The following is a 27,608-nucleotide window of genomic DNA, read 5'->3' on the forward strand; positions in this document are numbered from 1 at the left end:
TGTCTGTTTGTGAACAAAACGGGTCCAGAATCTTTTAAATCGGTCGACGCGTTCACTCGTTGCAGCGCGTCGAAGTGCGTCGAGTAAACGTAATCGAGCGCTCAAAGCACGATGCCTCCGCGGGGAGAGGTTGCATCATATTATCAATGAGACACTTAGCTTCAGGGGCGCTGGGTTTCGAAAATTAGTGTGGTGCTCTAACTCACAGTCCAAAAAGGGGAACGGCCCTGGAAAATGCCGAAATTTAACCCTAATGAAAATGCAAGTTTTAGGAGTTTTTAAATGAACAATACTTGACGGAAAACATATTGTTTTGTAAAGCGCTCTTCCAACAATAATGAACAAGTACAAACAAAAATCCACATAAAAGGTAAAGGTGTGTTTTAATCATGAACAAGTAAGAGATTTCATATTATAAATATCGGTGTAATAAAAGGATGGAAGCTAAAGAAAAATTTGTCTAAAATCTTAAGATAAAAACCATAATAATATAGATTTCTCGTAGGATACCAAGCTGAGTTTTAAAAAGTAAACTGCCTCAAATTTGGTGCTTATTATTAGTATATTAATAAAAGAGAAACTGGAAGTCTCAAGTTTTTAATAATCTTTGCGGAAATTCTAACTCTCACTCATAAAGAGTGTGTTTCTACGAAAAGTCGATCGTTTGATGAAAATGTTCGCCACAGTTTCGAGGTTCAATTTATTTTGGTTTCTTGATTCTAGACATGCATGATTGCGTTGTCGTTCCATTTTCCTTATGCCATCGTACTACGCGGGTAACTCTTAATCTGCTCAGGGTGGATAAAGAACGTCCTGATATACATGTAAAAAGGGTATAGTTAAAGCGATCTTCAGCAATTACCTCTGGAATCAATTAACCCTGGAGAAGTTTAGGATGAATCAGATCTAATTAATAAAATATCCACATACCTCACTTAAGATTGAGAAGAAAGTAAACAAAAATTCTTTAGTGGGTTTTATTTTTTTTTGCTACTTGCTTTACGTCGCACCGACACAGATATGCTTTATGGCGACGATGGGATAGGAAAGGCCTAGGAAGTGGAAGGAAACGGCCGTGGCCTTAATTAAGGTATAGCCCCGGCATTTGCCTGGTGTGGAAATGGGAAACCACGGAAAACCATCTTCACGACTGCCGACAGTGGGGCTCGAACCCACTATCTCCCGATTACTTTAGTGGGTTCGTCAACCTCCCTCCCGCCCTTCGTTGGTAATGCATGGGTCAAAAAATACATTAGTATTGCCAGGGTTAAGAACTACGAAGGAAAATTAAATTTTCCATTTTTATTTATTTTTTCTTCTGTTATATTTTTTATCACTGTTTGTGGGGCGAGGGACCACAGAGTACCACACTCGAGGTCGGCTTAGACCTTAAGTTACCTAGCGATATCAGAATATGGAATGTATCACTTAATAGTTTACCAGAAACAGCCTGCGATATACATGCGCGTTTCGTAACGTCAATTTTCCATGCGTGCTGTGGAGTGAGATGTTACGTCAGAAATGTCAGTCTCGTTCGACAGAGCATAAATCCAAGAGTCCATGTCCCGCGTGCAGGGTCATAAAGTAGCAATCAAATCACTAGTAAGTAAGAAGAACCACTTTCAAAATTCAACTGGAATGTCGTTCAGGGCATGTTCTTTGTCATGGGTGACGCTCGTTCTTTCTCACACAGGTAGTGCCAGCCTTATCAACAATGTCATCTCTTATGTTCGTTAATTACTGGCTTCAGGATCTTGCCCTTCCTTTTGTCATGGCCTTCATTCCTGCCCCTTGTACGACAGGACCACCGTCGCTCACTACATCCAGACAAGACTTGACAACTACCGCCTCCCCCTTACAGCGACTACATAGAGGGGAACCACTACCATGTCAGTAAATACACATTCCACAGCCATATTTAAATAACAGATGACCCCTCTTTTTCAACATTAAACAGGAAGAAGATGGAGAAGGCGATGTAATAATGAATTCTTTATTCCATCTATAAGTAATAATACAGATGTTAAAAACATGTAAGCTCGTAAGGCTTTTCCAATCGTGAAATTACCAGCGTTTCGCCCAGTGTAGCAGTGAGATCATCAGTTGGATTGCTACACCTTTCCAAGACCTGGCGCTAGTGCGCCGTTGAGACACTACTGCAAGCCTCTGTAGGACAATACAGTGATGGTGCACTAGGGGAGGCATGCGCTTCCACTTGTATAAATGCCTGCCTTTGGTCTTTATATAAAAAATTTTTGGAGTGCAGATGTTGTTTGGGTCATTAGTCCGTAGACTGTTCTGGTGCAGGTCTCTACGCCACCCTATGATATGCTAACCTTTTCAATTTTACGTAACTACTAAATCTTACATCTACTTTAATCTGTTTGTCATATTCATGCCTTAGTCTACCCCTACCGTTCTTACCGCCTACATTTTCCTCAAAAACTAACCGAGCAAGTCCTGGGTGTCTTAAAACGTATCCTATAATTCATTCTCTCACTCTTTCTCCCTTCTTCTGGTCAGATTTAGCCAAATCATTCTCCACTCACCTTCAGCACTCTTCTGTAAAAACACATTTTAAAAGCTTCTATTCTCTTCCTTTCCGAGCCAGTTATTGTCAATAATAATAATAATAATAATAATAATAATAATAATAATAATAATAATAATAATAATAATAATAATATTAATAATAATAATAATAATAATAATAATAATAATAATAATAATAATAATAATGGTTTTAGTCCCACTAACTACTTCCACGGTTTTCGGAGACGCCGAAATGCAGGAATTTCGTCACGCAGGTGCTATTTTACGTGCAAGTAAGCCTACCCACATTAGGGCTGCCGTCGGGTATAAGATAAATTCCAAATTCCTGGGTGTTTAGACATAAATATTTCCAAATATTGAGTGTGACTTGATGGAATCTGATGATGTTCTCTTAAGAACGAAACATGTCATTCTATTTAATAGTGTGTTTTTAGAGGTATATTCTAATGTAATATTTATATTGAATGTGCGAGTTCGACAGCCTAGAAAGATTTTATGTTACATTTAACTGAGTCGAGACTGGAGAGTATGGCTTTCTTCTTAACAAACAAACAAACAAACAAACAAACAAACAAACAAACAAACAAAACAAACAAACAAACAAACAAACAAACAAACAAACAAACAAAGACAACAAATGGAACAAGAAGCAGAGGTGTCAACTGCTCCATCTCCAAAACTGGTCTGCCTGCCACAAAACACAGAGAAAGCCACAAGAAAAGACACGAACGTAACCAAGGGGCATAAACATAAACTATCATAGCAGACCACGACCTATCGCTACGAAACACTGTCCATTTTTTGAGTTTTAACCCCCCCCCCCTCACCCTTATTTTTAACTCTTCGAGGTTGAGATTTTTTTTTAATGTTTCTTGATTGTTACTTCAAGACCCAATAGGAACCCTTATAACTACTTCAGAAAGAAAGAGAATAGAATCTTTTGAAATGTGGTGTTACAGAAGAATGCTGAAGGTGAGATCACAAATGCAGAGATACCGGAACGAATTGGTGAGAGGAGGTCGATTTGGATAAATTTGACGAGAAGAAGGTATAGAGTGATAGGACACATCTTAAGATACCCCGGGCTTGTTTTGGGGGGAAGTGTAGGGGGTAAGAAAGGTAGGGGTAGACCAAGGTATGAATATGACAAGCAGATCAGAGCAGATGTGGAATGCAGCAGTTATGTACAAATGAAAAGGTTAGCACAGGATAGGGTGGCATGGAGGACTGCATCAAACCATTATGTGGACGGATGAGTCAAACAACAACAACAACAACAACAACAACAACAAGCCAAGTTTCACGGTCGTCGGTTAGGCACTTCCTATGATATCGTGATGAGTGAGTGGGTGGTATTTCTTAATTTATATACAAATAGAAAAGGGAGAGGACAGCTAACAGGATGGAGTCTAGTAGGTTACCCTTAACAAGGCTTGGCGAGTTGGGACACCCAGAGCGGAGGTTAAGGCCCAAGGACACGAGGGTGGTTAATAACCTGTCAGTAATTGAACCAGTCCAGTCTCAGCCGCTCTAATGATGGTATTTAACCACGATTATATCGCAATGCTTTTTTATTTGTACCGCTCGCATCATATTAAACATTCCATGACGTGCTGTCCCAACAATTGTGTGTTCACACTGCTTACATAGCGCCGCCCACCGCGGCTTCAGCCGGACCCTCTGCAGCGAGAAACCTCCGCGACCCATCGCACATAGCTGATGTTCTCTTTCTTCAGAAGATTATTATAACACTCATCATCTGTTTATTTATTTATTTATTTATTTATTTATTCATTTATTTATTTATTTTTGTCCTGGGATTTGTCCCATTTCATTTCGGATCGGTTCTCCTCGTTTGAATTCTCCAGTTCCTCCTGTCCCGGATTATTATTCGATTTGGATTTAGAAGCTCCTCCTTTGGATTCCAAGAGCGCGGGTTCAAATCCGGCAGAGGTAGTCAGATTTTTCAATGGCAGAAAAACGTCCATTCAGTACTCCATGTCGTACGATGTCGACACGTATAAGAGGACCTCTGGTGACACACTTGGTGTTTACCCAACAAACTCAGCTGTAGACTGCCGAAAAGCCATCTAGTTGAGTTAAAGGAAACGTAGAAACTGACTCGCAACTAGCCTAGATCAGTGTTTCTAGCCGGGCCGCAGACCAGTACAGGGCCCTGGCATCAATGACACCGGGCCGCGAGATATTCTCCTCAAATTCTAATTTTGAAGTTCGTGAACTGTGCTGGTGTAACGTTCTGGAGATTATTCGGATTCTGAAAGGAAGTTGAGCTGTTTCTAACTGATAAGAAAAATGACTTGTTCTATTATTTCTAAGATACAAAACGGTAAGCAAACTCAATGACATAGTCAATATACATAGACCTAGCCTGCTGGGCTGAGTGGCTCAGACGGTTAAGGCGCTGGCCTTCTAACCCCAACTTAGCAGATTCGATCCTGGCTCAGTCCGGTGGTATTTGAAGGTGCTCAAATAAGACAGCCTCGTGTCGGTAGATTTACTGGCACGTAAAAGAACTCCTGCGGGTCTAAATTCCGGCACCTCAGCGTCTCCGAAGACCGTAAAAGTAGTCAGTGGGACGTAAAGCAAATAACATTATTAGACCTAGCCTATATCTACTGTGTATAGGCATACAAAATATATGTGTTTTTTCCCACATTTCCTCCTAAACCTCTGGAGCAATTTCAACTACGCTTTTTACAAATATGACTTACTATCTGCAGAAAAACAATGTGGGGTAAGACACCCCTAACATCCCTAGGAGTGGGGTTGGGAGGGGCGAGTTGGCTGTGCGGTTAGGGCCGCGTAGTTGTGAGCTTGCATTCGGGACGTAGTGTGTTCGAACCCTACTGTCAGCAGCCCTGGTTTTCTGTGGTTTCCCATTTTCATACCACGCAAATGCTGGGGCTGTACTTTAATGAAGGCCATGGCTGCTTTCTTCCCATTCCTAGCCCTTTCCTATCCCATCGTCGCCATAAGACCTTGTCAGTGCGACGTAAATCAACTTGTTCAATTAAAAGAAGAAAACGTACGATTTGGAGGACAAAGATACCTTGGGCAAGATCATTAGGGAATTTGGAGTCAGAACGTCAAGCGATAACCGCAGTCTGCCTTTGTAACAAAAACAAGAGGGATTAAAGACAACTGCCCGGCTTTCGCGGTTGACTTTGCATTACTATCAGAAATCCCAGAGGTCGCAACCATTCAAATTTAACCCTTAAAAAGAATTGCCACTCAAACTGGACTGGAGATGTCAAAAGAAAAGACCAAACTCTTGACGAACATCAAACAAAGACCACAGTTCCTCGAAACAGAGATAGGAGACATTGAAAAGGCCAAGAAGTTGGTGTGACCATACAGGAGAATGGACTAGAAAAAGCCGCAGTGGAGGATCGGATCTCAAAAATGGAGAGACCATAACGTATTAACAACAACAATAAACATCTACAATAAGAAGGCCGTTTCCTGGAATGCCAAAATAAAACACCACAATACCGCGGTCAAAGCAGAAAGCCTGTCCATAAACTAAATCTACAGGTACTATACATAATCCTCAGAAAAATTATGGGTGCTGTCCAGACTGAAGGCAGATGGAAACTTACGAGCAACAAAGAAGTTTACCTGAAGGTGTAGAGAATCTCAGAAGCCATGAAGAGGAAGAAGCTGTCGTTTCTCGGATATCTGTACAGAATGGATGGAAACAGACTTACTAAACAGATATTTGATTACTTTTGGAAAAAGAAGACTGCTACAGTATAGATTAAGTAAACGCGAAGAGATATCGTCGAAATGTTAGAAAATAAATAAATTAAATAAATAAATAAATTTAATTAAATAATTTAAGAACACAATGAAAAATCTGGAAGGGTTTGAAGCCGAAGAGAGAACTATGAAAACCGGAAGAGCCTGGACAGAAGAACAACAGGAGCAGGCCAGCAAAAGCATGAAAAAGTATTGAACGCAGAAGAAACTACACACAAATAAATTAATTTGTAGCGTGATCCTAAGTGGTCAATCCGCTTGTAATAATAATAATAATAATAATAATAATAATAATAATAATAATTGCATGGCCTCAGCTACCGTATCTGACGCCATGTAGGTTGCCTGCGTGTCAATTTCGCGGTTCCGTTTTATTCTACTAGATGGCAGAGAAGGAGGTTTAATTAATTTTGTTTGGTAAACACCAAAGGTATCACTAGAGATGTTTTATATGCCGACATCGCACTTCTGTGCCACCCTGTAAAAATAAGAAAGAAGTGAGTTAATATTTCTCTCTCGGCCATCTGGCAACTGTTCTCTGTGGTCACTTGAACAGCAGGCAGACGTCTATCGTACACGCTGCGGTCCGTCCCTTCCCAGCTGTAACTAAACTGGCGGACAAAAAAAAAGTGGATCACTGAGCAAAAACTGTATGTATTTATATTAAGCCTTGTTTTTTTCTTTATTCCTACAACATATTATTATAAAATGAAGTTAACCAGTGCTCTGCATACTCCTTACTGATTATCAAAGTTCTTTTTTTAAGTTTATCCAAAACGTTCTTAGATGCTGTAGATGTCGTTACCTTAAATTAGCATTGCATTACACTGAGCAAACTTATGAACATACCACTGAAAGTTGTTTTTATGACACTTTACACTTATTTTGCTCTAGTATCGGGTGTTACCACCCCTGGCGATGGCTATGGCCTCCATCCTTCACGGCATGCTGGCTATACTGTAAGGTCCTAGATCGTCTCCTGGGCGATGAGTGCCCACTCTTCCAGTAGTATTGCCCGCATTTCATTAATGGTGTCAAAGTTGCGACGCCGGACATTTCGGCCAAGCATATTTCACAGGTGTTTTATGAGATTGAGGTCTGGATTGCGAGCTGGCTAGTCGAGGGTTCTTATCCTGACGTTGCGTAGGTATTCGGTCAAGCAGCGAGCGGCATGGGGGTGTGCATTATCATGCATCAGGATGAAACTTTCACCAGCTAAGGTAGCATAGAGGATTACATGCTCTACTAACACCTCTACGATTTAAGGGTGTGCATTCAGAGCACCTGCATCGATGAAATGAAGTCCCGTCCGGGCCTCAAAGCTGATACGGCCCATACCATGACTGAGTCACCCCCAAATGGTGACCTCTCGGAGATGTTGCGAGGTGAATATCGCTCCCCACGTCTTCTTCACACACTCTACCATCAGGTGACCGGAGGCAAAATTGTGACTCATCTGTGAACAGTACAATTGACCATTATTCCACAGTCCAATTCCGATGTTGACGCGCAAACTGTAATCGAGCTGCTCTGTGCTGGAGGGTAAGCTGTGGACCAGTTGCAGGTCTCCTTAAGGTCAAACTGGGTTCTCGGAGACTTCGTCTGACCATCCTTGCAGTCGCAGTGACATTTCTTACTGCCTCGAGTCGATTTCGGGCTTGGACGGTGGTAGTTTGGTGTTCGCTCAAGACTTGAATGACCAGAAACCTATCGTTTCTAGCAGATGTCGACCTCCGACGGCCTGATCCAGGTCATACGTGGCAGATGCACAGTTCACGAAATCGTCTTAGAGCACGCTGGACGCTTCCATTTCATGCACCAATGGCGTTAGGCGCGTAACGAATGCTGCGTCCATCATCCACTGCTCTTGCAACGTCTTACGGGCTAAGAGGCAATTTAAATTGTCATATGTGTAAGAGAAACTGAAGGAAAATGTTCTTCTGTGACAGATATTGTGTTCCACCGATATAATTCACATCAATAGCTTTGCCCCAGTATCGCAAAACTTAAAAGGTTGTAATGCTAATTGACGCAATACAATTGAGTACCTAGCACCTAGGGGTGGAAAGCGGCTTCTTAAGTTTATTTATGATCTCTAAACATCATATTCTTCTCCAAAACTGCAGAATGCACTTAAGAAACCGCCTTAATATAACAATGTAATTAATGGAACTATTCCCTATAGTAATTGGTGTTAAACAATTACAATTTCGCTTTTAAAAAGTGATCTACATTTTTTGTCCGCCAGTGTAAAAAGGAACACTCAATTCCTAACACTCCTTGGTTACATAGATTTAGCGCTCCAAACCACGATGTTTCAAGGACGCAAACACAAATCAGTATATTATATTTCCTTTATTCGGGGCATGTTCTTTTATCTCACCCTTCCACAGGTAAGCTGCTTTGTTTGTTTCTGTCGTGCAGACTATGTTGAACTTTACTCCTAAAGTGGGACACAGTCCTCATACAAATGTTCCTTTTCACGCGCAAGATCGCTCTGGGCACTGCAGGCTTAAATCACGTTCACGGTATTTAGCGAGAGCAAATCACGGTTTGAACTACGTGCGCGTTTCTTTTACGAACTGATTAATTTTAGGCGTTATTAAAATATATTATTTGATGCAATCCTGCATTATCAGCCTTGTGTTAATGTGGTGAGTAAAAAAGTGAGTAGCGTCTCAAATTAGGAAACTTGAAATACAGAACAGACTTAACGTGACAAAATTAATGAGGTCCAGTGCTACTGACTGTAGAAGATTTGCGTCCTGAGAATGGTATTCCATTCTCCTCGCTAAAACGAATACCAGGACAGTTCCTTTTATAGGCCACGGCCGCTCCCCTTTCACTCCTTTCCACACCGCAAATCATCGTCGCAAACAGAACGAGCTGGCTGTGCGGTTTGGGGCGCGAAGCTGTGAACTTTCATTCGGGAGATAGTGGGTTCGAACATCACTGTCGGCAGTTCTGAAGATGGTTTTCCGTGGGCACCGGGCAAATGCGGCGACGGTCGCTTCCTTCCCACTCCCAGCCCTTTCCTATCCCATCGTCGCCATAAGACCTAATCCAGTGTAACGTTAAAAATGGAATAGGGTTCAATTTTGTCAGGATTGTAGCAACATTTGAAGATGTTCGCTATTACTGGTGAGGTCCGGGATCGCATCCCTGAAGCACATCTTCCACATCTTATACGAAGCGCGTAACCAGTGAACTTAGTTGAAAGATGTGTGTAGTTTTTAATCATCAGATTATAAGAGCGTTACCTCAAATGAGAAGTGTTACTACCCCACACATACGTCATCTCACTCACACCCAATTACATCATTCGATGTGAGATCAGTTTACTTGGAAGTTTTATCGTGGAATTCCCGTGTGTCTACTCCGCAGGGTCCTTTTTTTAATAACTACTTGCCTCATACCGACATCATTTAGTGGAAAAACTACGCCCAGTTACAAGAATGGAGACTTATTAACACTCCACATTGTATGCAGAGGACACAACAGACTTGGGTCCGAAACCAACGCCCTCTTGCAACTACTCTCGACCTCAATATAGAGCCAAAAGGCGTGGCGAGTTTCTCAGCATATATAAAACACAACAATTAATTATTATTTGTATATATCCCATTTTTAATATCATAAGTTAATTCTAAAATTTAGTAAACCAACAAATGAATGCAACAGATACGAGAATTTTAAAATAAACTCGCTTCATTTCATTTATACCGAGTAGTAGAGAAATGCACTGATAGGAAAGTCAAGGGGAGGTAGAAGAGAAACTGTTTACTATTGTCGAACATGAAAACATTTTGCCACACTCCTGGGCATCATCCAGAAGATTGCTTTGAAAAGCGAAGAAATGAATGTGAACTGTAGTATTATTTCAGTGAAATGTGTAATATTAATAACTGATACCATTATCCTCGGAAATTTGTATGTAACGCTTTTATTCACATGATTTAGGCTTTAACAACGTTTAGAAGAAGCTGAAAATACGAAAATAACAGATAACAGACGAAAATTATTTGAGGGAAAAGGGTTAATTTGTAATAGAAGCAGTCCTCCCTCGGCCCGGGGACCACCATGAAGATCTCAGCAGAAAGAAGGTGAAATATGTTTTGGATGCCTACATATTATAAAAAAAGATACCTGTTAAGTGTCATGTGGATCTGGAACTATATATGTTAGACTCTGGAATAATCTCGGGGGACTTTCAATGGAACAGGATAACACTAGCAAGATTACGAGCTCCTCCTTAAAAGGAACTCGACCAAGTTCTCATCTTACGACACTCGTTACGAACAGGAAGGTCAAGGACCAACACAGGGCTTGGCCTGCACAAGATCAAGTTGTTAACCGGGCAGGCTCTTCAAGTATATCACTGAGTATCTATTGAAACAGACATCTATCAAACTGTATAAGCGAAACAGTATCAATCTTGAATAGCATAGTTTATTTAATCAGTTCGGATTACCTGTTCCTTAAGTTCTCCAGTCGCTCTTTATATTGTAAAAATGGGAAAACATACAAGAAACAATACCACTGTATGCTTATCGCAAATCACTGGACAAACGACGACTACATGAGAATGAGTATTCTCGTCAGTTCGTTAGTTAAAAAAATTATCGATTTTCGAAAATGTTTGAAATGTAATGGGTTGGGATAGAGTACCTTATCTGAAGTACTTATGAAGGAGCTATGCCATATGAATGGAGAGTTGCTATAGTAGCCCCTGTGTATAAAGGAGAGGGTGATAGACATAAAGCTGAAAATGACAGGCCAGTCAGTTTGACCTTCATTGCACGTAAGCTTTGGGAAAGCATTCTTTCTGATTATATTACACATGTTTGCGAAATTAATTACTGATTTGATAGAAGGCAGTTGGGGTTTAGGAAAGATTATTCCACTGAAGCTCAACTTGTAGGATTCCAGCAAAATATAGCAGATATCCTGGATTCAGGAGGTCAAATGTACTGTGTAGCGATTGACCATTCTAAGGCATTTAATAGAGTAGATCATGGGAGACTATTGGCAAAAATGAGTGCAATTGGACTAGACAAAATAGTGACTGAATGGGTGGATATATATCTAGAAAATATAACTCAGAGAATTAGAGTAGGCGAAGCTTTATCTGTCCCTGTAATAATTAAGAGGGGAATTCCTCAAGGCAGTATTATTGGACCTTTTTGTTTTCTTATATATATATATATCAATGGTATGTGTAAAAAAAGAAGTGGAATCAGAGATAAGGCTGTTTGCAGATAATGTTAATCTGTATAGAGTAATAAATAAGTTACAAGATTGTGAACAACTGCAAAATGACCTCAATAATGTTGTGAGATCGACAGTAGGCAATGGTATGATGATAAACGGGGTTAAAAGTGAGGTTGAGAGTTTCACAAATAATGTGGTAATGCAATTTCTATACGAGTCACCCCAGTAGTTTGGGAATAACCCCTGTTTCATCGGCCTAGAGCCCCTTAGTTTTTTTGTGTTCATATCTAGGAGTGCAAGAATACGCCTCCATTCATTTCGTGTTTAGGCCATTAATTTAACATGTTATTCTTATTCCACGAAGGCCCAGTAGGTTGGGTTTTTAATACCCCTGTAAAAGTAAGTTCAATTTTGTAAATGGTGGTTTAAGAGACCTGAGAGTGATATAATGTTGCCTTGAGTAGGCAGTAAGAAACTGAGAGCCTGTTAGCTATTTTTTCAAATTTTATGATTGTAACGAGTGCCTCTGGAAGGCTAGATGTTGTATTTTGGGAGCAAGTGCTCCATGAATTAGGGGATTTCTGCCCTTGAATAAATTTGTGCTCTTTGTAAATTTGAGCTTGTAGCTCAGGAAATGTAAACCTAGGGGCTTACAGCCCAAAGTGTTAAGGTTCTGAATCTTGGATTTTTCCCAATCTGGTTTAATGATTGCTACTTGTACCTATAATATTGGCATGAAAAAATTGTTAAGTTTAAAGTTCTGAAAATATAACCTTCAGTTTAAGTTTTAAATTCTATTCTTTACATTGTAGTTAGACCCATTCACCCCGGCACCTTCTTTCACCTCTGCGTTCCAAGGGAAACCCCGTAATAATAATAATAATAATAATAATAATAATAATAATAATAATAATAATAATAATAATAATAATAATGATAATTCTCATCTAGGACCAACAAGACAGAAGTGGCATACAAACTAACAAGATATGTCTACAATAGAAGATCAGTGTCCATCAACGCCATATTTAGACAACGTTCAGTCATTTGTTCATAGGCCCTGTATGCAGCAGAATGTCTTACATTATACAGGAAGGGTTTGACTGAAAAGTTAAAAAAGGCGAAGAAGGAAAAATCCTGAGAAAGATCCTAGGACCTATCAGAGAAAATTGTGAGTATAGGAGACAGCATAACAACGAAAGATAACAGACACCATTTGGAAACAGACGATTATTTTATAGCCACATAACACACATGAGCTCGCAGACTGACCAAGCGGATCTTTTCCTAATTCGTTAACAAGAAAACAAAGGGAGCCTGGTTCACCGGAGTTTAAAAAGAATTTGGAGAAATAGGGATTACACATGAAGACATTCAGGAATGTGCTCCTCTGCAGATGAACATTCAAGCATAACAGAGATTCCAAGATAAGCCAAAGCTGAAAAAAGGCGAGAAGAAAGGAGGCTGATAGAAGGCGAATGCGGGAATAGCCTACTTGGGAAGAATTAAAGCTCAGGGATTCAAACGGCTGGAATAACGTGGTCCACAGCCGGCCAAAACATATAATAATAATAATAATAATAATAATAATAATAATAATAATAATAATAATAATAATAATAATAATAATAATAATAATAATAATAATAATACATTGTAGTGAATGAGATAGCTTCTTATCGCGAGAAATATAATAGTTATTTATGCATATCGTGTACAGAGTGGTTTTTTTGCACGATTGGAAAGATTGAAGCTCCGAGTGTTAGTTGAGTGCTTAAATTACAAGAGTGCAAACAAGTTCAGACCGCACAAGTTGCAAACATAATTTTATCTATTTCAATAACAAACATATACATTCTATGCAAAAAATGTATTAACATGTTATTAAATTTTCCTTTGGAAAAATAAAATGATCATACATAACTGTGCAGGCTGTGATGTGAAGTACTGATGGATGACCATGACATACAGATCCATGGCCGGTGCATTTTTCAAGGTACTGTTGCAGGTAACATCGCATCACAGATTTTGTTATATAAACCATTTCATAACACAAATTTTCGAATGACGCCCCCAGCTATAAGACACATTTATAACTAATTTAATGTTATTGGCTTTACATCCCACTAGCTTTTACGGTTTTCGGAGACGCCAAGGTACTGCAATTTAGTCCAGCAGGAGTTCTTTTACGTGCTAGTAAATCTACATTCACGCAGGCTTGCCGACTGTTTGCTAAGAGGCATAACGGTCTATCACGAATTTCAATTCGTTTATTCGATACGCAGAAAGAAATTAAGTTTATCTTTATAAGTTATTTTCGGTAAGTGGAAGTACTCTTCACCGTCCTTTATGCGGAATGCCATTTGATCCGTAGTTAATGAAACGTGATGTGCCTGCGAAACACGAAAACACGGAACGATGAAAGTGAAAACCTGACTCTAGCAGCTGTTAATGGGCGTTACATTCAACACACATCACTGCTTAATTGTGAGCAACAACCGTTAACAATATGTTGGGTAACTTCGACAAGCAGATTAACTTCAGCTTAAAGAGACCTGCTAATATTTTGCGTCGAATGTTTTCATTCAGTTTAGATTTATGTGTACTTATAGATCACCCATTTTCATACCAGGAAAATGCTGGGGCTGTACCTTAATTAAGGCCACGGCCGCTTCCTTCCCTCCTAGCCATTTCCGATCCCATCGGCGCCACAAGACCTATATGTGTCGGTGCAACGTAAAGCGACTTGTAAAAAAAAGAAAACTAATATATCATACAACATGTAGCTACATGTGGACTATAAAGTCAGAAAAATATGATGTGAAAGAAATATTTTTTTAAAAACATGATTCAAAAGGAACCACAAAAATAAATTCTTCATTCCAAAACAACATAATAAACGGTAATACAGTTGAGCAAATGTCCTCCTTCAAATACTTGGGCGCCGTATCGAACGATCAATGTGTCTCCAACCGAGATATAAAATCTAGAACTGAGCAGGTCAAGAAACAATTCATTACCATGAAAAAGTTCTTCGTAAGGTCAGATCTCAGGTTGCGGCAACGAATCCGCATAATCCGTTGCTAAATATTCTACGTAAAACAGCGCCAACCTCTACTCGAAGACGGCGTCTAAAGAATAAGAAAAATTTAAACGCTGAAATTATATAACACGCAACTGAAAGTCTAACAAAAGGCCTGACCAACATGGCGATGGCGGTATTATTTTTAGTCGATCGTTAAACATTTTGTTCTATAAGTTATCTTCCTTGTTTAAACAAAACGTATAAACGAAAAACACCACAGGGGAAATCAGTATAATCTTCCCCATGGATAGTACTCTTCTTGAGAAAGAGAACTAACTCTTCATGATCTGTTCCTGAAGGCCTGGAGACACCGGTATGTTTCCCGCACGAAATGTAACAAAATTAGACAGTGATGTACTGTATTCTTAAATTTGGATCACATATTTGAGTGAATATGTATTTTCATACTTGAAACTAACGAAGTCAAAACACCGCTCCAGTTAAAGGATTTGAATTTGGAAAGCTCCCTGGGACTGGTGCAATCGCAGTATACGCCTGATTTTGGAAACATGGTTGATGATTTGGAACCAGAATCTTCTCATTAGCATGGTGCCTGTCCTTAAATGTAATTCGTATCTTTAAAATATTTTGTTATTAGTAGATTCAAATCGATCTTGAGACATCACCTCTACGCACCACCTTCTTCTATATACCTTCGTCACTAAGGACTGTTTTCTCTACATTATGATTAGAAATGTATTTCATCCTGAATTATAATTAGATTACTGAATTTGTATTGTGTGATATACTTTGTTAGTTTGGCAACCTTAATCGTTTGGAAAAGAATAAATAAATACATAAGGGAATATGAGCTGAAATGGAAGTATATAATCTATTTTGATATTCTTTATAGTTTTTGTATTGGTAGTAATCAGAAAGAGGTAAATAGATGTAACAGTTCGCGGGTGGTTTTAATGGAGAAAGGTAGATCACAACATCAACAATTTACTTACGGATAATAAAGTGTTCTCCTTTGAAGATTTCCCCATAGGACTTATTTTAATCTTGAAAGTCGTTTAAAATAAGTCAAGTACAATTAATTGATATCCACCTATGTGGTGTAGTGGTTAGTGTGATTAGCTGCCACCCCCGGGTGTCCGGGTTCGATTCCCGGCTCTGCCACGAAATTTTAAAAGTGGCATGAGGGCTGGAACGGGGTCCACTCAGCTTCGGGAGGTCAACTGAGTAGAGGGGTGTTCGATTAGCAACTCAGCCATCCTCGAAATGGTTTTCCGTGGTTCCCCACTTCTCCTCCAGGCAAATGCCGGGATGGTACCTAACTTAAGGCCACGGCCGCTTCCTTCCCTCTTCCTTGTCTATCTCTTCCAATCTCCCCCCCCCCTCCCAACAAGGCCCCTGTTGACCATAGCAGGTGAGGCCGCCTGGGTGAGGTACTGGTACTCTACCCCAGGTTGTATCTCACCCCATACTCCCACCCCCCACCCGCTGACCCAAAGTCTCAAGCTCCTGGTCACTGCTCTTGGGGTGGTAGAGGTGAGATCCCTCGCTGAGTCCGAAGGAAAAACCAACCCTGGACGGTAAGCAGATTAGTAAAGGAAAAAAAAGAAAGAAAGAAAGAAAGAAATAAATAAATAAAGAACAATTAATACATTTGTGGATTGTATGTTGGGAATTACTATTCTGCATAATTTCTTTATCGGTTTGCCGAAGATTTCTTCTCTTAGATGACTAACGTATTACAAACCGTTTTCGAAAAAAAAAGTATGAGATTGCGACGTCCTATTTTTATTTGCCTGGTGTGAAAATGGGAAAACACGGAAAACTATCTTCAGGGGTGCCAACAGTGGGGCTCGAACCCACTATCTCCCGAATGCAAACTCACAGCTGCGCGTCCCTAACCGCACGGCCAACTCGCCCGGTTTTCAGTATTTACTCTTTTAGGTTGTTTCAACCACATGTTCAAATATGCCAATACTACTACTACTACTACCACTACTACTACTACTACTACTACTACTACTACTACTACTACTACTACTACTACTAATAATAATAATAATAATAATAATAATAATAATAATAATAACTGACCTTGAATGGATCCCTGAAATCGATCTCCTTGGTTTCCTTCAGTCCCAGGGGGATCATGGGCATAATAGGCTCATGGCTGTAAAACAGAAAGAACAGAAAGTGTTAATATTTGCAGAGATCTTCAGTCACAGGCTTATTGTATAAAATAATAGATAAGCCATTAGTGGTGAGTATATCAGAGTACATTCTGGGCACTGATGATTTTAAGTATTATATTTTCCGTTTATACTGGGGGGAAACGAGGGAGGTTCATAATCATCAACCACGGTGCTTTGACCCTTAAAACAGCTCTCAACACCATTACCTGAGAGAAAATTCCTGAATTCTTGACAGTTTATGAAGACCAATGATTCAATGTCAAAGGAGAAACGACGACTGTGCTAAGATATTATTATATTCTATGTTGGTATTCTGTTGTTGATCAGAACTATTTTATAACATTCTTATTATTAACAAAATAATGGTCTCTATAGATGATGCGAGCCCAAAGTCTATTTAGAACGCAGGAACGGAAAGAAAAGAATCGAACAAGATAAGGAAAACTGCCCTTGAAGGAAATCAGTCAAGTCATACTTATACCAGCTGTTAGCCCTTCATCAGAGAAACATTTGCAAACCGGCTTGAACGTGCGGGTAGGACCTAAGTGCATCTCTGCGAAACCTAATGTGGAAAAAATCCGCAAAGTATTGAAGGACGTATTAAAACAAATATCCCATGATATTTGTGAAGCTTAAAATTAAAAAACGGCAATTTTCATATCGTTAATAAAACTTACTGTTATTGTTTTATGTCCTACTAAGTCCGACACATTGGCTAAATGGTCAGCATTAAGGCCTTTCAGTTCAGAGGGTCCCAGGTTCGATTCCCAGCCGGGTCAGCAATTTTAATCGCGTATGAATAATTCTTCTGGCTCGGAGACTGGGGGTTTGTGTTTGTCCCAACACTTTCATCTTCATTTTCAGACAAAGCACTACACTACCAACCACCACAGAAACACGCAATAGTGATTACATCCAGCCGTAAAACAGGACCAAATCCACATGTGCGACACAGTTCGCACCCGCGGCCTCACAGATATGGCAAAAGCGGTTGAAGAAGAAGACGTGTTTTAAGTCCCAGTAACTACTTTTACGGTCTTCGAAGACGCCGAAGTGCGGAATTTTGACCCGCTGGAGTTAGTTCTTTTACGTACCAGTAAATCTACCGACACGAGGCTGATGTATTTGAACACTTTCGGACTGAGCCAGAACACCTTGAAAGACCATCGAACTGAGTCAGGATCGAACCCGCCAAATTGGGCTCAGAAAGCCCGCGCCTTAACAGTCTGAGCCACTCACCCCGTCCCATTATATTTTAATAATGTTGGTAATAACAAATATAAATATTGTGTGTGGCAGGTACCTCGCAAACCCTAGTGCAGGGATGACAAACCTTTATCGAATAGTGTCAACTAAGGTCCTGGTTATTACTTTTTACTCTTTAGTGTGCCACCGGTTATTTTCCTTTAAAATAATAGAAAACCCCTCATTTGCCTTCATTTAGGTATTAGATTGCGTTACATACAAATCCATTCGACTGAAGGTTTCATGATTTTATTTTGCAAGCATTACTGAAAATGAAATTTTACAAACAGGTAAACTTTAAAGTATATTTTTGCTTTAACCTAAAATATTTTAAAGCATATGGCCATAGAATTAATTGAGACATACTTCTTTATTAAAGCGTAATGTTAAAGTATGCTGTGTAGCTAGATTTATGTCTATTAATTTATTAAAATATGTTAGTATGTTGTCTGACGTGCCACAGAAGTCCTAGGTTCGCCATCCCTGCAGCACGGGTTGCCTACCGTACAGTACAGTATCAGGGTGTCCCGTATCTTGCCATGGGAATCGTTTACCGCAGTGATTACTCTCGCGTGATTTCACTGCTGCACTGTTCTGTTCCCGTGTACTTAAGCCTGTTGTACACAATCAAATTTGTTTTCAAATTCAAGACTTCACAAGAATTGTCATAGTTCACAAGTTTACTTGTCAAATCACTTGCAATACTTGACAAATCTTGAGAAGTCTTCAAAAGTCGTAAAAGTGAATTAGAACAAGTTCTAATAGATCAAAGAAATGACAAGTCTTTGACACAATTGACCAATGGAGTTCCGAGTATTAATGGTGCGTGCTATGCCGCTAGGCATGCTGGGATTGACGGGGCGGGAATCAAAACAACAAAAATGTCTTCTTCATTAACGGATGTTGTGTGTGTATTAATTGCTAAGTATGAGGGACATCTCTGCCTATATTCACTGGACTGCGTAGAGTAACACACACACAAAAAATGAACAACACGGCAATGTGCGAGGAGATTGCAAGAGAAATATCACAAGGAATGGACAGATTTTATATTTATTACCGTACGGTAACCTGTAAATAAACACTGTCAGCCAATGATGGATTTATTACGATCTTCGCATATTATTATTATTATTATTATTATTATTATTATTATTATTATTATTAATGAATTCCTAATATATATTTATGTAATAAGATATGAATTGCCGTTGCATTGCTATATTTTATTCAGTTAATGTGAGTACATGCAATATAACATAACCTCTGCAAATGACGTTATGGCAGTAAATGCATTGCAAAAATTATATTAAAGATAACCACATTAATATTTTCCCCATGTACATTATGGTCTATTGTGCGTTTCTGTTATTTTTTAAGAATGTATCCCATTGCTAGTTCAAGAACCACAACTGCTGTTTGCCTTTCCTAGTGGATTACTTCGCACCGACACAGATAGGTCTTACGGCAACGATGGGATATGAAAGGCCTATCAGTTGGAAGGAAGCGGCCGTGGCCTTAATTAAGGTACATTTGCCTGGTGTGAAAAAGGGAAACCACGGAAAACAATCTTCAGGGCCGCCCGACAGTGGGATTCGAACCCACTATCTCCCGGATTCAAGCTCACGGCCATGTGCCCCTAACCGCACGGCCAACTCGCCCGGTAGAAGGGAAATTTGATGGCATACAACAGACATTAGCTGTCTCTGTGGGGCTGTGCGTTGCCGAAGATCTGTGCTCTGACGATACACCGTGTCCGACTAAGGTAAAAATGAAATAGCGTATGGATTTTAGTGCCGGGAGTGTCCGAGGACTCGCCTAGTGCAGGTCTTTCGATTTGACCCCCGTAGGCGACCTGCGCGTCGTGATGAGGATGCAATGATGAAGACGACACATACACCCAGCCCCAGTGCCAGCGAAATTAACCAATGTGGTTAAAATTCCCGACCCTACCGGGAAACAAACCCGGGACCCCTGTGGCCAAAGGCCACCACGCTAACCATTTAGCCATGGAGCCGGACTCCGACTAATGTGTGTTCTGCCGAGTAGACCGTAGACCATTATGTTGTCGTCTGCACGATGTGCTATTTTATTCCCTTCCGCGATTATTATGTCGACTGCAAGTTTCGGTTTATTTCTCAACACGTACGCATTCAATCGGCACGTAACACTGTGACATTTTTGCATGTGCGCCTCTGGATATCAGCTGCGTATGGCAGAATATGTTTGCAACAAGGTAAGTGAAGGCATTGTATTTATACTGTTTCAGCTTGTCTGAGGTAAACGTGACGTATGGCTATAACATTACATATTATATTATCCTTCATTTAAAAAGCTTCCTCTGAAATAGTTCAAAGGCAGAGAGAAATGAGCTCTTTTTCATGATTAATTCCAGCGAACCATCATGTTCGTCCGACACAGACGACCTGTCGTATGTTCTGCCGAAATCGACCCAAGTATGTTAACGGTATCAGAACTTTACAGAGTTGTTCCCACCTCGCTGCTATGATACGCTACCTTCCCCTTTCGCAAATCGTTCGTCTGGCACAGATTTTGAGGCGGATTTTCAATGAACAGCACATCGGCCCAATTATCAACTAGGACAACGTTTAGGATTAAAAGCATTGCTCTTTTACTTTTGTTGTGTCTGTGGACGATAAATCGTTTATTACATTCACAGTACTGCTCACCGTTCTAATGTACACTGAGTGGCCAAAAGACACTGGATGTGATGTTAGTAACGAGTTGCTCCTCCACGAGCCCTAAAAACGGCAGTAATACAGCGAAGCATCAACGTTACAAGGCACTGGAATCTTTCTGGAAGGATATGAACCCACGCATCTTGCACTGCTACCCACAATTGGTCTTGTGTAGTTAGTGCGGTGTTCATGAAGCGTACACCAGCAACGACAGTATCACATAAAGGCTCGATTGGATTAAGATCGGGGGATCTGGAGGGCCAATCCATAGTCGTAACTTCACTGGAGTGCTCCTCCAACCACCTGCGTGCCACCACAGAACGGTGACATGGCGCAATGTCCTGTTGAAACATGGCATCTCCATCAGTGTACTCTAGGGCCAGAAAGGGATGCAGATGATCTGAGAGAATGTCCACATAATGTGCACCTGTCAGCGCTCTCTGTAGCCGGACAATGGGGCCTAATTTCGCCCGGAACAGAACTGAGCCACCTCCCGCCTGACACAACCTTATTGACTCGCAGGATTCATAGCTTCGCGGGGCATACGCCACACTCTCACGCACCCATCAGCTCGATACGCCTGGAACCGGGATTCATCAGACCATACCACACGCTGCCACTGTTCCATGGTCCATTGCCGATGTTCGAAGGCCCATGCACGTCGTTGAGCTGTGTGTCGAGGTGTCAGTAAAGGGACACGAGTTGGTCGTCAGCTGGTGAAGCCTATGCGGGGCAGTTGCCTCCTTACAGTCCTGACAGTTATGGGTTACTCATTCACAACATTCAACTGGACGGTGATCTGACTCACAGAAGCCCGTCGAGCGCCCAGGGTGGTTCTGCGGAGGCGACGTGATGTCCGTTCGTTAAATCCGTACGTGGGCGGTAACATTATTTCTGCGATATTGAAGATCCACCCTCGACAGTGTTGTCCTCGGAAACCAGAATTCGCGTGTAATCTTCGCAATGCTATGACCCGTGCGCCGTGCGCCAATGATCATCCCACGTTCAAAGTCGGTTAACTCGCGACGTTTTGCCATCTTCACGACACATGGCAGACTGCTGAGCTACGCCGTAGCTAGCCTCAACGCTCAGGGGTCATACACAGAACATTTTCTAATGGGACACCGCCGTGAGTTTTGGCCACTCAGTGTAAATACTGCTCAGCTGTACAAAAATGCACCTGTGTAGTTTGATCACTATCTGCAAAATAGAGGATTTGTTTCAGCTTAGAAAAAGTATACAGCCGGCGTTAGCGGTTCAGACGGTAAAGGCGCTGGCCTTCTGACCCCGACATGGCAGATTCTATCCTGTCTCAGTCCGCTGGTATTTGAAGGTGTTCAAATACGTCAGCCCCGTCTCGGTAGATTTACTGGCACGTAAAAGACCTCCTGCGAGACTAAATTCTGGCACCTTGGCTTCTCCGAAAACGGTAAAACGGTAGTTAGTGGTGATGATGATGATGATGATGCTTGTTGTTTAAAGTGGCCTAACATCTAGGTCATCGGCCCCTAATGGTACGAAATGTAATGACAAATTAAAAGTCCAAAATCTTTCAATGACCAGCATTCAAAACGTGAGGACGAAGAATGAATGGATATGAATTAAAAACAATCAGTGGATCCAACCCGCAATGCCCCTCATTCCCAAAAACTAGCATTAAAGAATAGTATTACTGACCAAGGGACTGCTTCTATAGCATAATACTGAATCGAAGATGCTTGTAGTCTAAAGGAGTCCAAGGTCCAAGTCATCGGCCCCTCATAATGGTACTTATCGCTAGGAAAGTAGAACCATGGTATTTGTCATGTTGCGGTACTAATCAAAAGTAGCGTAGACTCGTGGTGTTCCACACATTATGGTACTACTTACAGGTAATGAAATTCGCACATGTATTACAGACCTATGGTGTTTCGCACATTTACAGGTAACGCAAACCTATGGTGTTCATCACCTAAGTGTACTAAGCACAGGAACCGGCACTATCCCGTGGTGTTCCTCATATAGTGGGTACTAATCATAGGCAAGCCACAACCATGATGTCGCTCCTAAAGTGGTACAGGTACTGCAAAAGCCGGCAACGCACTCTGTTGCTGCTAATCACAAACCTATGTTGTATCTAACATAGAGGTACTACGCGCAAGGAAAAGCGATCCATGGTGTTCCCGCGTGGTGGCACTAATTACAAGTAGTTTCATGGGTCTAATCCAATCATCCCTAGGTCGCCCCTTTTAGTCGCTCTTACGACAGGCAGGGGATACCGTCGGTGTGTTCTTCGTCTGCGTCCACCACCCACAGGGGGTGGTAGTTAGTAGGACGTAAAGCCAATAACATTACTATACTAGTTTACAGTACTCCGTACATGAACACAGGACAAGTTGCTGCAGTGCATCTTTGCTGTAGGGTAAGGAACCTGTACAGCAGGGGCGGTTTTTAATAATTGTTTTCACTATAACGCAAGCTCGCCTGGTAGTCATGATCGTTAAGGCGTCAAGTCTATAATGGTTTAATACCGTGGTTGGTTAGGCCGAGTCTCGTTGGCCGAAAAAATTCCACCATCAGCATGTTGGTCAACAGGATAGGAGAGGTGCTGGTATACAACTTCTAATCACTAGATTGGGTGGATTGAATTCAAACCTCTCCTCAATGCTCATGTGGAGTGAGGGCACATCACGCTGTTCATGGGAATTCGTCCGTCGAATGGGGACGTAAAGCTTTGAGCAGACCCCTTGGTGTTATTCGACAGGAGTAGGCTACATGCCGACACCGGGTTTCACCTTCTCCCTACCTCATCAACACCCCACATCCAGACGCGCAGGTCGCCCACAGGCATAAATTAGAAAGACCTGCACCAGGCGAGGCCAACATGTCCTCGGACACTCCCGGCACTAAAACCCATACGATAAATAAATAACCACAGTATAATGCACCCGACGGAAAGAGTCACATGGGAGGTACCTACCATACACAAAGGACTATAGTCACTCGAATATTCTACGTGTTTTTACAAGAATATAGAATGAAAATTGTCGTATTTAATTTAAACTTCGCGAACATTAAAAGGAGGTTTGTGTTGATGCCCCACACGCCCCTGATATTTTGTGGAATTTTCCTACCTCGGGTTTCAGACAATTACACTTAAGCCCTACCCGCATGTTCAAGCTGTTACCTCCTCTTCGAGTACCGATAACGGTTTGCAAATTGGCATGAATACTTCTCTAATGAAGAGCTAAAGACTGGTATATGACTTGTCCAGCTTGACTCAATTTTCACTATCTTACCGGGCTATAGCCTTCATTCATCCCATTTCGTATGTTATAAACACTAAAGACTGTCACATCAAGAGCCAAGTATTTCGGAATGAGAAAACACACACAAAATTTCCTATACTCAATTTTGTTTTCGTAGGTGGATATTATTTTTCTATAGAACCTCAACCTCAGACAATAAACGAAAATTTCAGGCTGGACTGAATGCTTCATGGACTTCATTGAAAATCTATTTAGTGGCGCCACCATGTTATTCACACATAATATTACGATAAGAGCATAAACTTCTAAATTTCTTTCATACAAGCCCGCCGTTGACACTTAAGGGTTACTATAGGTGATTCTTACCTAGTTCGCTTCCCTCTGGATGATATTACCCCGAACATGAATGATGATCGATAGAGAATAGCAGCAAATGTCAATTATTCGGTTATGGTTTTGTGCACATAATGTGTTATATAAATATTTGTTTAAAAGAACTGAGTATAATTTATTTGAGTTAGTTCAATTATTTTTTTATTTCTATGTGTAAATTAACTATAAATGATTAGCTCGTTCGGCATATCACTTAATAAGTACTTAAACTGATAGAAATGTTGTTAAAATGTTTGTAAATCTAGTCTTCTATCAGTCTGATTAGCTGTAAGAAAGTCATGACCTTAACCCGCGAGTGGTCGCTATATGAGATTTTCTCTCGCATTATTTTTTATTGTGATATTACTTCACAGTGATGAAAGGGAGGTGACTGTTCCCTCTTCTAGCTGAGTTTGTAACTTTCGTGAGTAGAGCGATTCACATTTGAAGGGTAAGCACCCCCTCCCCTAATCAGAACAAAGGTTCCTATGTGTCCGTGCGCGCTGCGTGAGAGATTCTCTCATCGCGCGACTAATGACGTTAGTGTTATTTTGAAGTGGAGCGGAAAACTTACTCCTGTTGCACGCATTAGTATTTATATTATGAGCACTTTTTGTTTCTGAAAATGTTATTGTATTCAGAAACCTTGGTTTGTACGTAAATATTACTTCTTTTTTTTTTTGCTAGGGGCTTTACGTCGCACCGACACAGATAGGTCTTATGGCGACGATGGGACAGGAAAGGGCTAGGAATGTGAAGGAAGCGGCCGTGGCCTTAATTAAGGTACAGCCCCAGCATTTGCCTGGTGTGAAAATGGGAAACCACGGAAAACCATTTTCAGGGCTGCCGATAGTGGGATTCGAACCTACTATCTCCCGGATGCAAGCTCACAGCCGCGCGCCTCTACGCGCACGGCCAACTCGCCCGGTTAAATATTACTACATATAATTCGTGTGTGAGATTTTTTTTTTTTTTTTACAACTTCAGGACGAAAGTTATTTTTATGTACATTCAATAGGTTATTTTCTGTCTTTAATAAAAAAAGTTAATCATATCCGGCTCCATGGCTAAATGGTTAGCGTGCTGGCCTTTGGTCAAGGAAGTACCGGGTTCGATTCCCGGCGGGGTCGGGAATTTCAACTTTAATTGGTTAATTTCGCTGACACGGGGGCCGGGTGTATGTGTAGTCTTCATCATCATTCCATCCTCATCATGACGCGCAGGTCGCCTATGGGAGTCAAATAAAACCTGCATCTGGCGTGTCGTACTTCTCCTCGGTTACTCCCGGCGGTAAAAGCCATACGCCATCTCCCTCTATCATTGCTAATCATTTCATTTTTATCTAAAATACATAAGGTAGAACTTGCGTTTCATTTCAATTGTAAATTTCAGCCTTACGCCCCACAAAACTTTGAATTAAGTCATATTTATTTTAATGTGAGAGAAAGTCTCACGCGCGACCACTCGCGGGTTAATCTTACCGGAAGAAAAAAAAACATTAATCTAATATAATCTCCTTTTTCTCCTGAAGTTCAAGCCAATGAATTGGAATATTGCTTGTTCATTACAAAATAGTATAGTGATAAGGATGCCAGAGGAGTTTCGGGATTTGCAACCTTTGTACTCGACTTATCTCCGTCACATGTGAGCGCAGTTTATGTGAACTAATATTATCTGAAGTTGGTGATGGAAACCAACTCTGCATATGTTCTTTGTTAATATTGCAGCGTGCTGCTATAGTGTTTTACTTCTTTGTAGAAAATATTTAACACATATGACAGATAAGAAACTCTGTTCCTCAAAATTCACAGTTTCAGTAAGTCCTAAGACCTCGATATTTTAGTTTGATTGCACTGTATAGTTCTTGACAAAAAAAAAAAAAAAAAAAAAAAAAAAAACCGGCAAAAAGTGATAAATAAGTCCCTGAGTAAAAAGTACAGCCATAAGGAAGGAGCACATTATCACAGAGATTTCTTAGTTAACACACAAAGATTTATGCACACTTTGCCAATAAAGGGAACGTTTTGCACACTTTTAGTACGAGTTTGAAATAGTGGTATTTGCCTTAAACGCTCCTTGTCACTTTCCTAACAGAAATACGCAGGTTTATTGGCAAAGTTTGTGGCCTATTGTACAAATGTGTATAAAGGAGTAAGGCAAGAAATACTTTACCACAAAATCTCAATCGAGGTATGCAGAGTTTGCCTCAGCCCGCTCAGCTTTTAAGTCAGGAAGTGGATATTCTGTATAACGTATCTGCGCATGAGGCATGGAACATCAAAATCATTTAGGGAATTAGAAGTTATTCCTCAGTCGTACTGTTTAGTCCATATTTTGTTAAAGATTCTGGACACACTACAATTTTTGGCAAAAAGGGATAATTTCGATATCTTGATATCATAATTTTTTTTTTTTTTTTTTGCTATTTGCTTTACGTCGCACCGACACAGATATGTCTTATGGCGACGATGGGATGGGAAAGGCCTAGGAATTGGAAGGAAGCGGCCGTGGCCTTAATTAAGGTACAGCCCCGGAATTTGCCTGGTGTGAAAATGGGAAACCACGGAAAACCATCTTCAGGGTTGCCGACAGAGGGGCTCGAACCCACTATCTCCCGATTACTGGATACTGGCCGCACTTAAGCGACTGCAGCTATCGAGCTCGGTGATATCATAAATTTGTTCTGAGTCGCTTAAGTGCGGCCAGTATCCAGTATTCGGGAGATAGTAGGTTCGAACCCCACTGTCGGCAGCCCTGAAGGTGGTTTTTCGTGGTTTCCCATTTTCACACCAGGCAAATGCTGGGGCTGTACCTTAATTAAGGCCGCGGTCGCTTCCTTCCCACTCCTAGCCCTTTCCTATCCCATCGTCGCCATAAGACCTACCTGTGTCAGTGCGACGTAAAACAACTAGCCAAAAAAAAAAAATGTTCTGACAACTTGGCAACCCTGACTTTCAACCAAGTCCAGTCTGGCGGACACAGATTCTATATTAAGAGACGGCGGTCGTTCGAAATGCATGAGCTGACATGGTCATACATAAGCCACAAAGTCGTGAGTTACCAATTCTGGCCTGGTTGTCTAGGTACGGGTCCTCGCACGTCCGCTCATGTCCGTGGAGTGCATGATAAGTGTCTGTCTACCTTCACCACCCCGCTCCCTCTTCCCTATAAGATTTTCCACCACGAGTTATTCTAACCCGTCTTATTGTCACGATGCTGCTGTGTCCTCTCAGAACATCACATTTCCATAAAGAGTTGAACAGAA

General features: G+C 40.9%; 1 protein-coding gene across 3 annotated transcripts in view; it reads right to left on the reverse strand.

Annotated features, from left to right (window-relative positions):
* The window catches only part of Rhp (rhophilin), a 714,954-nt gene that overhangs the window by 59,013 nt on the left and 628,333 nt on the right, over positions 1 to 27,608 (reverse strand). For all 3 annotated transcript variants that reach the window (XM_068228425.1, XM_067150400.2, XM_067150401.2), the window contains one exon: positions 16,682 to 16,757. In XM_068228425.1, the coding sequence (XP_068084526.1) occupies positions 16,682 to 16,757 (76 nt within the window). The remainder of the gene's footprint in view (positions 1 to 16,681; positions 16,758 to 27,608) is intronic.

This window comes from Anabrus simplex, chromosome 6, assembly GCF_040414725.1.
Source record: "Anabrus simplex isolate iqAnaSimp1 chromosome 6, ASM4041472v1, whole genome shotgun sequence".
Classification (NCBI taxonomy): domain Eukaryota; kingdom Metazoa; phylum Arthropoda; class Insecta; order Orthoptera; family Tettigoniidae; genus Anabrus; species Anabrus simplex.